Source organism: Mustela lutreola, chromosome 16, assembly GCF_030435805.1.
Source record: "Mustela lutreola isolate mMusLut2 chromosome 16, mMusLut2.pri, whole genome shotgun sequence".
Classification (NCBI taxonomy): domain Eukaryota; kingdom Metazoa; phylum Chordata; class Mammalia; order Carnivora; family Mustelidae; genus Mustela; species Mustela lutreola.
The window spans coordinates 13,462,898-13,478,917 of NC_081305.1; the positions used below are offsets into that span (position 1 = coordinate 13,462,898).

Here is a 16,020-nt window from a genome sequence, read left to right on the forward strand (position 1 = left end):
AACTTTTGGTGACAGAACCCAGGAGGCTGTTCAATTTCCCAGGACCAAGAAGTCTCCCCAATTTAAATGTGTGTCTAGCCCTTAGGAGGTGGGCTCCTTGTCTCTCCTTTTCTCCCACCTGGGCAGTGTCACCTGCACACACTTCCCTCATGCTCCCCATCCCTGGGTCGCTCTCTTTCCAGCTCTAGCAGTGGAGCTTGCACCTGTCAGACCTCCAAGGAGATGGAAGCACAGGTCCAAGGCAGAGATAACACAGGAACCCTGTATGTTGCCATCCTTCACAGGAAGCAATGAGGCGCGCGCGCGCGCGCACACACACACACACACACACACACACACACACCCCTCCCGCCCCCGCCCCGCTTTGGTGTGTCCCTTAGAGCTTGGCTCAAAGCAGTACCAAGCACGAGAGATGTAGAATGAATCATAAACAAGAGAAGATCAAGGTTCAGGGAGTTTTGGTAAAGCCACAGCAATCATATTCCAGCGTCAAACGGGGGTGAAAAAATGAGCACTCTTGAAACGCTCGAAAAGCCTGACCCCGTCCTAAATATTAAATAGCACGCCAGACCGCCAGCTGTATTTGCACAGCACAATGGTGACATCTAGTGTTGGCTGGTTAAATATCAGCTAGCTCGGCAATTTAGTTGAAATTTCGAGAAAGAGGTTTCTTGGTGCCTCCCTTTCTCTCAGGATTCCTGCAGGGCTAAGAAATTTGTTATTATTATTATTTTTTTTAGTTTGTAACTTGCCTTTTAATTTGTTTAACAATCGCTCTTATTTTTCACATTATTGAAATAAAATAATGTAACAAACTGGATGGTGGTTTGTTGTTGTTGTTGTTGTTTTGTTTTTTGTTTTTTTTTTTTTTTTGAGAGAAAGAGCACATGGGAGCAGAGAAGGGGCTCATAGATAGAGGTAGAGAGAGAATATTAAGCAGGTTCCACAATGGAGCCTGACGTGATCTCACAACCCTGAGATCATGACCTGAGCTGAAATCAAAAGTCAGATTCCTAACCGACTGAGCCACCCAGGTGCCCCTGGATGTTTTTTAAACTGAAATATATTTAACATATAACATCGTGTAAATTTAAGGTGTACAACGTGTTAATTTTGTACAATTTACATATTGTAATATGATTGCCATTATAGCAACAACCACCACCTCTATCATGTTACATAATTATAATTTATTTTTAGTGGCTGGAATAATTAAGTTCTAGTCCTTGGAAATTTGATGACTATAATACAATATTGTTGTTTATATTCACTAAATTGTGCATTAGACCTCTAGGACTTATTTACTACTGGTTGCAAGTTTGTACCCCTGAACAACATCTTAGCTTATCCTCTTTAAAGAATTTCTTTAGATGTCTTGTCTTGTTTTGAAGTCTGACCTCTTCAAGGACAAGGACTGGTCATTACTCACCCTTGAGTCCCAGCACATTGTGACTCATGGTAGTTCAGTGTCCATGGAATGCATGAATGACCCATTTCGGTGGCCATGAGTGCCAGTAAGTCATGTCCTCCCACTCCCACAATGTTCCTAATCCCCACGCAAACTGGATATTTTTAGAGTATACGTTTTGGTGAGTTTTGACCAGTAGAGAACAAAATAGACAAAAATCCCTGTTCTCATAGAGCTTACATTCTTAGTGGCCAAAATTATATCACATAGCTACTCCCAACAGCAGAGAATCTAGAAGGTAATTTTTTTCCCCCTTCTGGCTTCCATGGCAGAAAGAGGATGGAAAGAGTGTTGTGTGAGCCAATCTACACTTCCTGCCACATGGGGCTGAACAGCATACTCACAATGTGTAAATATTATGTACATCACTTAGGTTTAAAACATATTTCAAAAGCTTTTGACATGCCTATTCCTTAAGCCAGCCCTATTTATTAGTAGTACTGTTATTAAATTAGATGTCTTTTTATTTGTTGACATGTAAGTAGATCCCCTAGCACAAGACCATGGCCCCACATAGGACCTTCAATCAATGGTAGATATTATCTTGGCACTAGTAAGTATACCCTGTGGGTCCTTGAGTGTTGCTTAAACCTTTCATTAGTTCAGTCTCTTTTTTTAAAATGTCTTCAAAACATAGGAGGGCTCATTTAGCAGGGAGCAGAGAAAGAAGATTTGGTATTATAAATTGTAGTTTCAGTCTGCACAGACCCGCCAGCCACCCCACTGAGAAGGAAAGTATTTTTTTTTTTTTTTTTTTTTTTAAAGATTTTATTTATTTATTTGACAGAGAGAGATCACAAGTAGGCAGAGAGGCAGGCAGAGAGAGAGGAGGAAGCAGGCTCCCTGCTGAGCAAAGAGCCCGATGCGGGACTCGATCCCAGGACCCTGAGATCATGACCTGAGCCGAAGGCAGCGGCTTAACCCACTGAGCCACCCAGGCGCCCGAAAGTATTTTTTTTTTAAAGATTTTATTTATTTATTTGACAGAGAGAGATCACAAGTAGGCAGAGAGGCAGGCAGAGAGAGAGGAGGAAGCAGGCTCCCTGCTGAGCAGAGAGCCCGATGTGGGACTCGATCCCAGGACCCCGAGATCATGACCTGCGCCGAAGGCAGGGGCTTAACCCACTGAGACACCCAGGCGCCCAGGAAAGTATTTTTTTATTTTTAGTTCTGCACCTCTAGATGGGAGGAGGGTCACTTAGACAAACTCGCAAAGCCTTGAGGTGAGAGCAGGATGCTGCTGGAAAACAGAAGAGTACTAGACAAGGCCTTCAGAAACACAACAGCTTATGTCTACAGCCGTGGACCATAACACTTTTGCTTGCACACCCCTGAAAATAATTCTGTAAAAACTAGGTAGTCATGGCCAACAATCACATGAATAGATATTCAGCATCAATAGGGAAATGCAAATCAAAAACCACAGTGAGATACCACTCTATACCTACCAGGCGAGTCACAATTTTTTTTAATGAAAATAACAAGAGTTCTCAAAGAGGCAGAGAAATTGGAACCCATGGTTGCTGGAAATGTAGGTACAGTGGTTGTGGAAAAGTCTGGCAGTTCCTCAAAAAGTGAAACAGAATTTTCAATAATTTTGTTCCCAAGTAGAGACCCAAAAGAGTTGGAAATAAATATTCAAACAAATACTGGTACATGCATGTTCATAGCAACACGATCCTATTAGCGAAAAGGTGGAAACAAGACAAATGTTTATCATCTGATGAATGAATAATCACAATGGGGTATATACAGACAATGGAATATTTTTCAACCATAAAAGGGAAGGAAGTGCTGGTACATGCTCCCACTTGGATACACCTCAAAAACATTATGCTAAGTAAAAGGAACCAGACACAGAAAGTCCAATATCTCATGATTCCATTTATAGGAAACATCAGAATAGGTAAATCCATAGAGACAGAAAACAGATTAGAGGTTGCCAGGGAATAGGCAGGGAGAGATGGAAGTTACTGCCTAAGGAGTGCAGGGTTTCCTTTTGAGATGATGCAAATGTCTCGAAATAGAGGGGGTGGTTGCACAATATTATAAACATAGTAAATGCCACGAATTGTATGCTTTAATGTGGTTAATTTTATGTTATGTGAACTTAACTCAATAAAAAATTCCCAAACAAAAGTCTCCCTACATATTTTTGGTTAATATTTAACATTTTTGAACAGAAGTATAAAGAATTGCAAAGGATGTAACTTCTGGTAGATCATATGATACTGATGCCCTGCTGGGAGTGTAGAGGGCAGCTCTACAGTATCTCATAAATAACACTTCAAAATAAAACGGTTACGTCATTCTTCTAAATACATCCATATGATCTTAATGCTCTAATTTGATACCCCATCGCCTATTTTTTTAAGTTAATTTTTATCCCCAACATGGGCCTCAAACTCACGACCTGAGATCAGGGGTCGCGGGCTCTACTGACGGAGTCAGCCAGGCACCCCAAACCCATCACCTATTTTTAAAAGCATATGAACAACCTCTTGTGTAACTCTAAATTATATCACTCCTTTTTCTTCTTAAAATTATATTTCCATTGCATTTCCCCTTAGATTTTTATCTTAATAATGTAATTTTTATTTTGGTTTTTTTTTTCTAATTTTATTGATTGATTGATTGATTGATTGATTTGGAGAAGAGAGTGGGGGAGGAGCAGAGGGAGAAGGAGTGAGAGAATCCCAAGTAGGCTCCCCACAGAGTGTGGAATCCCACAAGGGGCTCGATCTCATGACCCAGAGATCATGACCTGAGCTGAGAGCAAGTTTTGGAAGCTTAACTGACTGCATGACGCAGGTACCCCTTTTGGTATAATTTTTGAAGTTTTTTTTTCCTGATCCCAAAGTCTCCAAATATTAAAAACTTCTTCTGGATTGGGTTGTTATAGTTGGTATTAGTATATAATTGATCAAAACAACATAAATATTACTCTGATAAATAATATAAATAATTGGGGCACCTGGGTGGCTCAACTGGTTAAGCATCCAACTCTTGATTTAGGCTCAGATCATGATCTCAGGGTTGTGAGATCAAGCCCCAGGTCAGACTCTGCACTGGACATGAAGCTTGCTTGGGATTCTCTCTCTCCCTCTCCCTCCCCACTCTCTAAAAAGATATAACAATATAAGCAACTATTAAACATAAAAAGAAAAAAATTCTTGAAAATACAGGTCTCTTAAAAGACTGGATGGGGCTCTTCTTTTTTTCCTGTTTGCTCATGAATTCATGGATAAATATCACCTCTGGCTAAAACAAAAGAGTTCAGGGTGCCTGGGTGGCTCAGTCATTAAGCATCTGCCTTTGGCTCAGGTCATGATCCAAGGTCCTGGGATAGAGCCCCAGATCGGTCTCCCTGCTCAGTAGGGAGCCTGCTTCTCCCTCTCCCACTCCCCCTGCTTGTGTTCCCTCTCTCTCTGTGTCTCTGTCAAATAACTATATAAAATCTTTAAAAAAGTGAAATGAAATGAAAGAGTTCTGAATAAACAATCATTGCTTGTTTTTGTCTCTCCACATTTAAGCACTGTCCATATAAACAGGCATACAGGAATGGAGAGTTTTGTTATACCAACATCAGTCACTCAATCCTTTCAAGGTATATGCCAAAAATCACACAGTGATATATCATCAAAAAATTAGTTTTACTGATCTATTAGCTGAGAGCTAGAGTAGATACTCCTTCAATGAGGTTTTTTTTTTTAGATTTGTTTTTATCTTTTAATTTTTATTATTAAAAAGTTCAAGTCTGTACAAATGTAGAAAAATAATAAAATTAATCTCCACATGACTCCCATCCAGCTTTGACAATTTCACCAACCCACAGCCAACCTTTTTCATTTCAGTCCTTTCCTGCTATCTGTCCTCCCTCCCACCCCTTCACCACCGTTGGATCATTTTGAAGCAAATCCCAAGAATCATCTTGGGATGAGAATAGAAAGAATACCTCTATAAATATCTCTTAAAAATAAAGACACTGTTGAAACAAAGCAGTATACCTAAGAAATGTAAATCATCCAATATCCAGCCATTGTCTAAATGTCCCTAGGTTATATCATACATGCTTTTGTTTTGATTTGGTTTGGATTTTAGAGTTGGTTTTTCAACTCAAGAGTCTAACAATGCCCACAAATTACATCTGGCTCTATTCATATTTCTCTTGGTTTGGTTTTGTTTTAAGTAGGCTCCACACCTAGCATGGAACCTAACATGGGGCTTAAACTCACAACCATGATATCAAGCCCTGAGCTGAGATCAAGAGTCAAGGGTCAGATGCTTAGCTGACTGAGCCACCCAGATGCTCCTCTGAAGTCTTTTTTTTTTTCCAATCTTAATTTTTAAAAAAGATTTTATTTATTTATTTGCAGAGAGAGAGAGAGAGTGCGCACGAGCACAAGCAGGGGGAGGGGGAGAAGCAGACTTCGCCAAGCCCCTACACGGGGCATCATCCCAGGACCCTGAGACCATGGCCTGAGCCGAAGGCAGAGGCTTAACCCACTGAGTCACCCAGGTGTCCTAAGTCTTTTTTTTTTTTTTTTTTTCAAACCAATAGATTCTTTCTCCTTGTTTTTCTTTCCCCTTGCAATTGATTTGTTGAAGAACTGAGTCATTTGTCCTGTGGATATGTTTTCCATGTTCTGGATTTTGTTGATTACATCTCTTTGGTCTCTGTATTTCCTGAAAATTGGTATTTAAATCTTGAGCCTTGATTAGATACAGATTTGATACTTTGGCAAGAGTTCTTCATAGCTGGTGTGTTTGTACTTTTTATTTCATTGGAGGTACCTAAAGTCTGGGTTTCTTGTGTGTGTGTGTGTGTGTGTGTGTGTGTGTGTGTGTGTGATAGGCTGTATCAGTGGGTTCAGTGTTATTAGCTGTATCCACCCATTACCAAGGTCTCCATCATTTTTTCACCTGATGGTTTAGCAGCCATTAATGATCACTGCCTAGATCCAGCATTTCATTACGTGTTCTTCCTTCAGTTTTTTAAAAAAGATTTTATTTATTTATTTGATGCAGAGAGAGACACACACAGCAACAGAAGGAATAGAAGCAGGGGGTGTGGGAGAGGGAGAAGCAGGCTTCCCTCTGACAAGGGAGTCTGATGCAGGACTCCATCCCAGAATCCTGGGATCATGATCTGAGCTGAAGGCAGTTGCTTAACAACTGAGCCACCCAGGCACCCCTCTTCCTTCAGTTTTGATGAAAATAAATAATTGGGAAATAGAAAATAATTTGTTTCCTAATTAGAGTCATTCACTTTCTTAATTTCTGGAAAGTAGTATACTCAAATAGCTTTAAGAATTATTAATTATCAGGGGCACCTGGGTGGCTCAGTGGGTTAAACCTCGGCTTCAGCTTGGGTCATGATCTCAGGGTTCTGGGATCGAGCCCCACATCAGGCTCCCTGAGCAGGGAGCCTGCTTCCCCCCATCTCTGCCTGCCTCTCTGCCTGCTTGTGATCTTTCTCTCTCTGTCAAACAAATAAATGAAATCTTTAAAAAAAATTATCATCAGGTTATATAATTGTTAATATTAAGAATTATACAGTTATGCCTGTTACTCCTTTTTTTTTAAGATTTACTTATTTCTTAGAGAGAGAGTGCATGTGGGGGATAGGGGAGAGGTAGAGGGAGAGAATCTTCAAGCAGACTCCCCCATGATCACAGAAACTGAGGTAAGCTCCATCCCATGACCCATGAGATCACGACAAGAGTCAGACACTCAAAGAAAAAAAAAAAAAAGAGACACTCAACCGACTAAGCCACCCAGGTGTCCCTGCCTGTTACTCTTTCATGTAAGGACATCTTGTTTAATCTGGTATGTTCAGAAAATATTGGAAAAAAAACCAAAATATTAATTCTAATGCACATAGCCAATTCAATATTTTTTTCTTTTTAAAAAATATTTTATTTATTTATTTGACAGAGATCACAAGTAGGCAGAGAGGCAGGCAGAGAGAGAGAGGGAAACAGGCTCCCTGCCAAGCAGAGAGCCCCATGCGGGGCTCGATCCCAGGACCCTGAGATCATAACCTGAGCCGAAGGCAGAGGCTGAACCCACTGAGCCACCCAGGTACCCCTCAATATTTTTTCAATAAAAGTAGTTTCTTCATCCCACATTTTAAATATATATTTTTTAAAAGTCTTAGAGATAAGTCTCATTCCATTTATGAAAAACATGCATCATACTACCTAATTGTCAACTCTGATCCTCATTTTCAAACCAATAAACTACATCAGAGTTAATTTCTGCCTAACTTTTAAAAGTCAAGTAAATGTATTAATAGGCATTTTTGAGGAATATTATAACAACTACTGAGAAATAAGTTATGGAACACATCTGGTACAACACATTACTAAAAGCAGGTAAGATTCAAATAATGCAGCTGTTATATAATTAATTTATTCACATTTAGAATAATTTATAAAAACAAGGTAATTATGCTATTTGTCATCACTTATGTTTCAGTATAAATTCAACTAGTACTGTAAGTTATTTACAAAGCAAGAAATACAGGAAGATATAATATTTCTTTGATGTGTGCATGTGCATATATATAAATACCAGGTGTTCAGTTTTTGAAAATAAAACAATGTACAAAAATCAGAATTTAACTTTACTACTTTTGCTTGACATCATGATTGAACTTTCCAATGTAAGAGAAAGGCATATTGCACTAATTAGCCCAACACTGCATCATTAAACATTTTATAAGTGAAATAAGATGAGGATTGACTGCTATTGGAATAAATATTTCAGGATATGCTTTGATAAAAGTACCTTATTAAATACTGTATCAATTAATGCACAGAAAATCTGAAAGAAATCACATGGAACTTTTGCTAGCAAATTGATGCAGTGTATCTTGAATAATATGATAGTCCCAGATATATTATATCATAATATAATAATATACTTCATAATATAATAATAATAATAATATATTATTATTATTATTATTATTATTATTATTATAATCAGCATTATTAACTTGTACCCATTTAGAGGTAACTTTTCTTTCTACAAAAGATGTCCTGGGGTGAGTACTGAAAGAAACATACTGAATGGAACAGCTTATCTTAAATATGGGGGGGTGGGTAGGCATTCTGATGATTGGATGTTTCCTTTGATTTTGTGGGGCTGTTGCTAGGAGCAAAGGTTTTTCAACAATGAACTAGAGATGGAAGAAGTGAAGTCACCTGAACCCCGCGGCATCGGTACACAGTATCTGAATTCAGACTATCATAACACAGTCCAATTCCTCCCAATAAAAAAATGTACAAGACAATGGAAGACAAAAGGGAGGCAGGACTTTTCCCCCTTTGATTAATTATTATTAAAGGATCCTTTTCAGAAACCTATATTTCAAAGTGTCTCTTTGTTTGGTGCCCCAGAGGTTTTGACTCCCCCAGGGCAGTTCAAGGCAGGTTAGGAGCACGCATTCTTTTTATCAAGCAAAAGGGCAGATTGTGAAATTGGTTTTGGAAAGGAGAACCCGAGGGTGGGGTTTTGCGAAGGAGAACCAGAGCAAGCAAGCAGCCCTGCTCCCACACAAAGCTGAGGATCTGCAAATAGATGATGCTATTCCCACTTTGAAGACCACTGACCCAGACTGACCTCCAGCTTCAAGGATATTTCTTTGGGCTGGAGAAAGGCAGATAGAGCAGGCTCCACCACCACTGACTTGCTTTGGAATTTAGCCATCTTGTTCTAATCTGGCAAACTGAACCAATGTCTAGTTTTTGGTTTCCTTCCATAGTGTTCTAAGAATTAAGCATGAGGAATAGTTACTACTACTACTTAGGTTCCGAAAAGTACTTCTAAATTTCCAAAAGGCTTTGAGGTCTGGACCTTATGTTTTCCTCACAACTGTCCCTCAAAGGCAAGTCTTCCTTCTGTGGGACAGACGTGGGTCATGGAGATCCGGGGCAAGACTTGGCCAAAGATCTCACAGCAGATAGATGTCTTGGTTGGGAATAGCACTTTCTTTCTCCATATGCATCCACAGAGCATGAAGAAATCACCAATTACATCAAATACCAGCAATTACCATCAAATACCAAATGAATTAACCACTAATGACATCAAATGCTTTAACAGAAAGTATAAAGTATATCCAGTATGTTACTATATATACAATATATACTCTATCTAAGTTTATGGATTTTTATAAAATATCATTTTCATGAAATAACAGAGGCCCATGAATATTCTCAGTCTGTTCCATCAAACTGTGACTCGGTTGACTGAAAAGCAGAAAAACAAAACCAAACAAAACACCATAAAGCTCCCCAAAGCAGTTTCCATCCCAAAAGGCACATTTTTCACTGTCCAGTGATCTGTGATCCACTTTGTACTTCTGTAAGCACCCTGCAAGATGAGCATTCCCAGGGGAGAATGATAACTTAATGATAATTTAACAAGGAAGTTATTTCAGGATAAATTATTAATTTTTTGCTTCATTTGAAACAAAGTTTCAGTTTATTTTTTGGCTAGTCATTCAAAAGGCATTACAAAAGAATGAGTTTCCCTTCCACTCTTTACCTTCCCAGACATAATCAATGATAAAGAATTTAAATCATGAAATCTGTTGTAACCCCGTATATCCCTCGGGCAACATGAAATAAGATATTTGGGGCTAATCTGTTGTTCAGGAAGTGTTTGGATATTTTAAGACCTTCATTTATGGAAGACTAAGTGTAGAAAGTTGGCAGCAGGGCAGGGCTGGATGGATAGTAGGCGGGATGAAGACGACCTTGGAGCAGCACTTGGAGGACACAACGAAGAATAGAGCCATTGTTGGAGTCCTGGGCACAGGTGTGCAAGGACTTAATCTGGGCTGCTGTGGGATGCCATCAGATGAGCATGCTGGGGTGATATCTGTTCTAGTCCAGCTAAACTCAGATTTCACCAATATTCCTGTGGTGTGTCTGGAATCCGATAATGGGAACACGGTTCCCCTCTCTTCCTCAGCTCTGCCTGCACAGGTGGCAGCCATCTATTACTGGGCAGCATGGCTGCCCTCAGACCTCTGGTGAAGCCCAAGATCATTAAAAAGAGGACCAATAAGTCCATCTGGCACCAGTCAGACCAATAGGTCAAAATTAAGCGCAACAGGCGGAAGCCCAGAGGCATTGACAATAGGGTGCACTGAAGATTCAAGGGCCAGATCTTTTTTTTTTTTTTTTTTTTTTTTTTTTTTTTTTTTTTTTTGACAGAGAGAGATCACAAGTAGGTAGAGAGGCAGGCAGAGAGAGAGAGGAGGAAGCAGGCTCCCTGCCGAGCAGAGAGCCCGATGCGGGACTCGATCCTGGGACCCCGAGATCATGACCTGAGCCGAAGGCAGTGGCTTAACCCACTGAGCCACCCAGGTGCCCCCAAGGGCCAGATCTTGATGCCCAACATTAGTTACCGGAGAAACAAACAAACAAAAAAAAACGTTAACTGTGTTAACTATACTCTGCAAGGAAATCCCTTGCGGAGTTCCTAGTCCACAATGTCAAGGAGCTTGAAGTGCTCCTGACGGGCAACAAATCTTACTGTGCAGCAACTGCTCACAATGTCTCCTCCAAGAACCACAAAGCCATTGTGGAAAGAGCAGCCCAGCCAGCAGTCAGAGTTACCAATCCCAATGCCAGGCTGTGCCGTGAAGAAAATGAATAGTCAGCTTGTGTACACGTCATATTTGCATTAATAAAACCATAAAACTACAAAAAAAAAAAAACGATAATGAAGGGGCGCCTGGATGGCGCAGTGGATTAAGCCTCTGCCTTTGGCTCAGGTCATGATCTCAGGTCTTGGGATGGAGCCATGTGTTGGGCTCTCTGCTCGGCGGGGAGCCTGCTTCCTCCTCTCTCTCTGCCTGCCTCTCTGCCTACTTGTGACCTCTGTCAAATAAATAAATAAAAATTAAAGAAAAAAGATAATGGAACATGATGATCCAGAAATATGATGGCATCATAGGGGCATTGCACAAAATGACCCCCTTGATAAGTTCACCCACAGCCTGTCACAGGGGCTCAATGTTAATTACCTTGTAGAACTATTAAAGTTCCAGTAGTGAGGCCATTTCTTTAGTGTGTATTGGGCACTTTCCTATTAATTTCAGAGTAAGTTGCCTTTGGACACTCAATGGACTGACTTATCAAAATATTAGTAAGAAAGGATCATGTTTTGAAGCAGCAGGTCCATGTCACTTTATACACAGAATTTTTATATGTTCAATAAACCTGGTTGGAAGATAAAATAAAAGTTGGCAGCAGGATCTAGTCAAGGGTCAAGGAAAAGAGTGACACACATCATATAAGCATAAAAGAGGATGAGGGACAAAGATTAAAATAATGAGTCTTGGAGAACTGAATCATAACTGGGAGTCATGGGGGAGTCCAAAACAGGAACAGGAGTTTCCAGAAGTCCACAGAGCAATTAAGAGCAGAATAAATCCAGGTGCCCAAGACCAGTGAAACAAAGTGGAACCTAGACACAGACAGAATTCAATCCCAAGATGGCCCCTCTTCCCTGAGCTGCCCCAGAGACTGCCTCGTGACCTGGAGGCCCTGCCCCTGCCTTCCAAAAGTTATGTATGACCTAAACTGCTTCATGAGTAGAGAATCCTGAAATTTTAGAGCTGCTAAGAAACTTAAATATTACCTAGTACATCTAATACTCAAGCAAGTTGATCCCTGGACCCCATAATACTCTTAAAGACGTTGAGGACCCCAAAGAGTTTTTGTTTAAATGTGGGCCACATCTACTGATATTGACCATCTTAGAAATTAACACCAATACAATTTTTAAGTATTTGTTAATTTATTTTAAAATAACAATAGTAATCACATTACATGCTAACATAAACAATATGTTTTATGAAAAACAACCATATTTTACAAAACATTAAAAAATGAAGTGAAAACATTGGCATTCTTTTACATTTTTGGAAATCTCTTTAGTGTCTGGCTTAACAGATGACAGTGGGATTCTTATCCCTACTTTTGCATTTTAGGTGTTTGATAGCACATGGCATGTAGACTTGAGAAAATCACTGTAGGCACACAAGAGTGGTTTTCAATGTACAGACCCCTTCAAGGGCTTTGGGAACCCCAGTGGCTCCTGGACTATGCTCTGAGAACTACTGATCTGGTATAATTTGGGACCACAGTTTCCTGTCATGCCATTTATTAGCAATGTGATCTCTGCCCTGCAACTTAACCTCTCTATGCCTCGCCTTCCTTAACTGTAAAGTGCAACTAAAAACAAGAGTTCTCTTTTATGACTACTTGCACTCCTACGGATGTTGCAGCCTCACAGTCATTTAGGTAAATAAATGAGGTGATGGATACCTGTAAATGTATAACACAAGGCTTGGCTCAAAAAAATGACTCTCCCTACTCTCATTGTTAGTGGTTGTCATTAACTACATTCCAAGCAATGTGCCAGGCACCAATGGTCACATCAAAGTGGGTAGGAAGACGGCCTGAGTTGCTTAAGAAGAGGGGAGGTGAGATAAATACACATCTATCTAGAACAAAACAGATTATGTCAGGAATGATACAAAAAAAAGGGAGAGGCCACATTCACTCATTCATTCATTCACCAAATATTAATCAATTGCTCCCCACGCGCCGGAAGCGATAGCCAGGAGGGGGCTAATGTAAAGGAACCAAGTGAGGGAGAGGGCAGGTGGCAGAGGCCACGAAGAGACAGGGGTGCCCCATGTACACATTGTGTGGGCCTTCACAGGCCAATGTGTTTGGGGATATAAGGAAATATTTCATGAGAAAGTGGCATTTGAGTTAGAACTTGGGAAGAGATGGGATTTGGAAATAGAGTGGATACACATTTCTTAATTCACTCGTTCAACAAACATTTGATTTTGTTGCTGAGTCTGCTCCATGTTGCATGAATAAGAGTCCCTACTTTTGTTTTTAAGTTCTTTTTTTAAAGATTTTATTTTTTTATTTGAGAGACAGAGAGATCATGAGCTGGGGAAGAAGGGCAGAGAGAGAGAGGGAAGCAGATTCCCTGCTTAGCAGGGAGCCCAGCACGGGGCTCAATCCCAGGACCCCAGGATCAGGACCTGAGCTGAAAGCAGATGTTTAACTGCTTAACTGACTGAGCCACTCAGGTGCCTCAAGATCCTTACTTTCAAAGAGGAAAATTTTGCATTTGTTTTTATTATACAAGGAACACACGTTCACTTGAAAAATCAGAACATACAGGTCAGCAAAAATGAGAAAATAAAAACCACCCACAATACCTTTATCCAGAGAGAATCCCTCTAGAGCCAGGATGAGAGTGTGGCCAATGGCACAAAATTTAAAGGGGGCGGGAAATGCTAAACAATTCAGTCATCAAGATAAATAATATTTTATTTTATTTTATTTTTTAAAGATTTTATTTATTTATTTGACACAAAGAGATCACAAGTAGGCAGAGAGGCAGGCAGAGAGAGAGAAGCAGAGCCACGGCGGAGGAAGCAGAGAGCTGGATGTGGGGCTCGATCTCAAGGCCCTGAGATCATAACCTGAGCGGGAGGCAGAGGCTCAACCCACTGAGCCACCCAAATAATATTTTATTTCATTAGCCAGACAAATAATATTTTAATGTAATAGCTTTTAAAAAACAAAATTAGGGCAAAACATCCAGGATGACACAATGCCTAAATTTTAATAAAGGCTGGATCCCACCCTGCATTTGCCTTCCTCAGTCTCCTCTCCCCACCCTCATTCTGGTGCTGACTGGGCTCGGTCATTCCCTGCATGTCCCGCGTCCCCCAGATCCATTCTCCGCCCTCCTCTGCCCTCCTTGGGCCCTGGGCAGCTAATCCCTGAGGGTGGCATCAACGGGCTTCTTCGCCTTCTGGCTTCCAGCTGGCTTCAGACAATGGGAAGCACCGAGGCAGCCCGAGGATGGTGTTTCCTTCCTACTCCCTTCCTTCTCATCACAGAGGTTCAGGCAGTGGCTGCTTCTGCCACTGAAACAGCTCCGTCCAGAGGCCGCTTTCACAGAGCTCCCTTTCCTCCTTCAGGCCTGTAGGTGCTAAGGGCTTCCTGCTTTCGTCAGACTCACGTTCTCTTGATTCCCTTAATGCTGCTTATATTTCTTTCTTTTTTAAAAAAAATATTTTATTTATTTATTTGACAGAGAAGGAGATCACAAGTAGGCAGAGAGAGGGGGAAAGCAGGCTCCCCGCTGAGCAGGGAGCCCGATGCGGGGCTTGATCCCAGGATCCTGAGACCATGACCTGAGCTGAAGGCAGAGGCTTAACCCACTGAGCCACCCATGTGCCCACTGCTTACATTTCTGTAAGCTGAAATTCCCTACTAAATTGCAACTTTGTGTACCTTCTACTTCTTATGGGAAACTTGACTGTTAACGCTGTTAACATTTCAGGTCTCAGATGTTTGCATTTTTTAAAAAAAGAAATGTTTGTTAATTTCAAGACTCCAGAAAGATTATAATTGTTTTATGTGATTATATTATGTGTTTAGGAAAACTGTTGCTATAGAAGCTTGAAACATCCTTCTTGTGGAGACTTGCTAGAGAAAAATACAAGGAAAAATCACCATTCGTGTTTTCTCTCTTTTCTACTTCCTCTCCACAGGGGACTGGTCAACCCTGCTTCCTTCCCTTCTCCTAGGCCAAACTCTCCATTTCCAACAATTTATAGTCTGGGGCCTGGGGTGACTCTCATATAAATTGTTCCCTCAATGAAATGCAGGGATTGGGGTGCGGGGACATGGTTGAACAATGACCTGACTGTGCCACTAGGGAAAGTACTTGGAAAAAGACATTAAAGGTAAGAGCAGTGGGGTCACCTGGGCTGTGCTTTGTTACACATTTGAGGAGTTCAAAGGGGTTATCAGCACACTTTTGCCCCGCTGTCCACCCTCAGCCTCTCCTAACTGGTCCCCCACCCAGCCCTTGAAACTTGCCTGCTCCTTCCCTGGTTCTTTTGGCACCTTGAGAACCGAGCTCTGTGTGAAGCTTTGTGCCTTGGCTTCCCTAAGACCCACGTGCCAGATTCAGCCCTAAGCCAGTGGTACCAGAGGCTGTAACTGTAGGAAGCTGGAAGGAGCTGGAAGAGCCGGCCTGCCAATATAGACTTCTTTCTCGCCCCCTAAATAAACCATGCTCGTTTTCATTCAGTCCTCACTGTCTACTGACTACACTTCATGCCTATCTGATTTCAGATTTGAAAAACTGGAGGGAAGGGAAGGTACATCAAGTAAAAGAAAACACACAAGAGGGCCCAGACAATGCCTCCTCTTGCCTGCTCTCCTGGGAAGCAGTGGGTGGAGGAGGATGTGGTGGGGAAGACGGATCTCCTCCAGAGGAAGAAAACAAAGTTCCTGGATGGAGAAAATGTGAGAAAACCAGGACAAAGCAAGTAGAGTAAGCATCCACACAGAAGACTCAGTGAGCCAGAAAAAGGAACCACACCTGGCGGGGCCCCTGGGAGGGGTCAAGATGTCGTGGGAAGAGCTCAGCACACAACTTTGGGAGTCCGTGGGGGAACCCCTGAGGGGCAGCACTGACAT

General features: G+C 41.2%; 1 protein-coding gene across 1 annotated transcript; it reads left to right on the forward strand.

The window, feature by feature from the left end:
• Window positions 1-10,224: 10,224 nt before the first annotated feature.
• LOC131818727 (ragulator complex protein LAMTOR5-like) lies at window positions 10,225-11,520 on the forward strand. The gene is made up of 2 exons (XM_059153375.1): window positions 10,225-10,426; window positions 11,408-11,520. Exons 1-2 carry the CDS (start codon window positions 10,225-10,227, stop codon window positions 11,518-11,520), a joined length of 315 nt encoding a protein of 104 aa, XP_059009358.1.
• Window positions 11,521-16,020: the final 4,500 nt, after the last annotated feature.

What these genes read in the sequence shown, in the direction of transcription:
- LOC131818727 (XM_059153375.1), top strand. Translation starts at nt 10,225, where the DNA reads ATGAAGACGACCTTGGAGCAGCACTTGGAGGACACAACGAAGAATAGA. An exon ending in GTGTCTGGAATCCGATAATG is followed by an intron (nt 10,427 to 11,407) that starts GGAACACGGTTC and finishes AAAAAAGATAAT; the next exon opens with GGAACATGATGATCCAGAAA.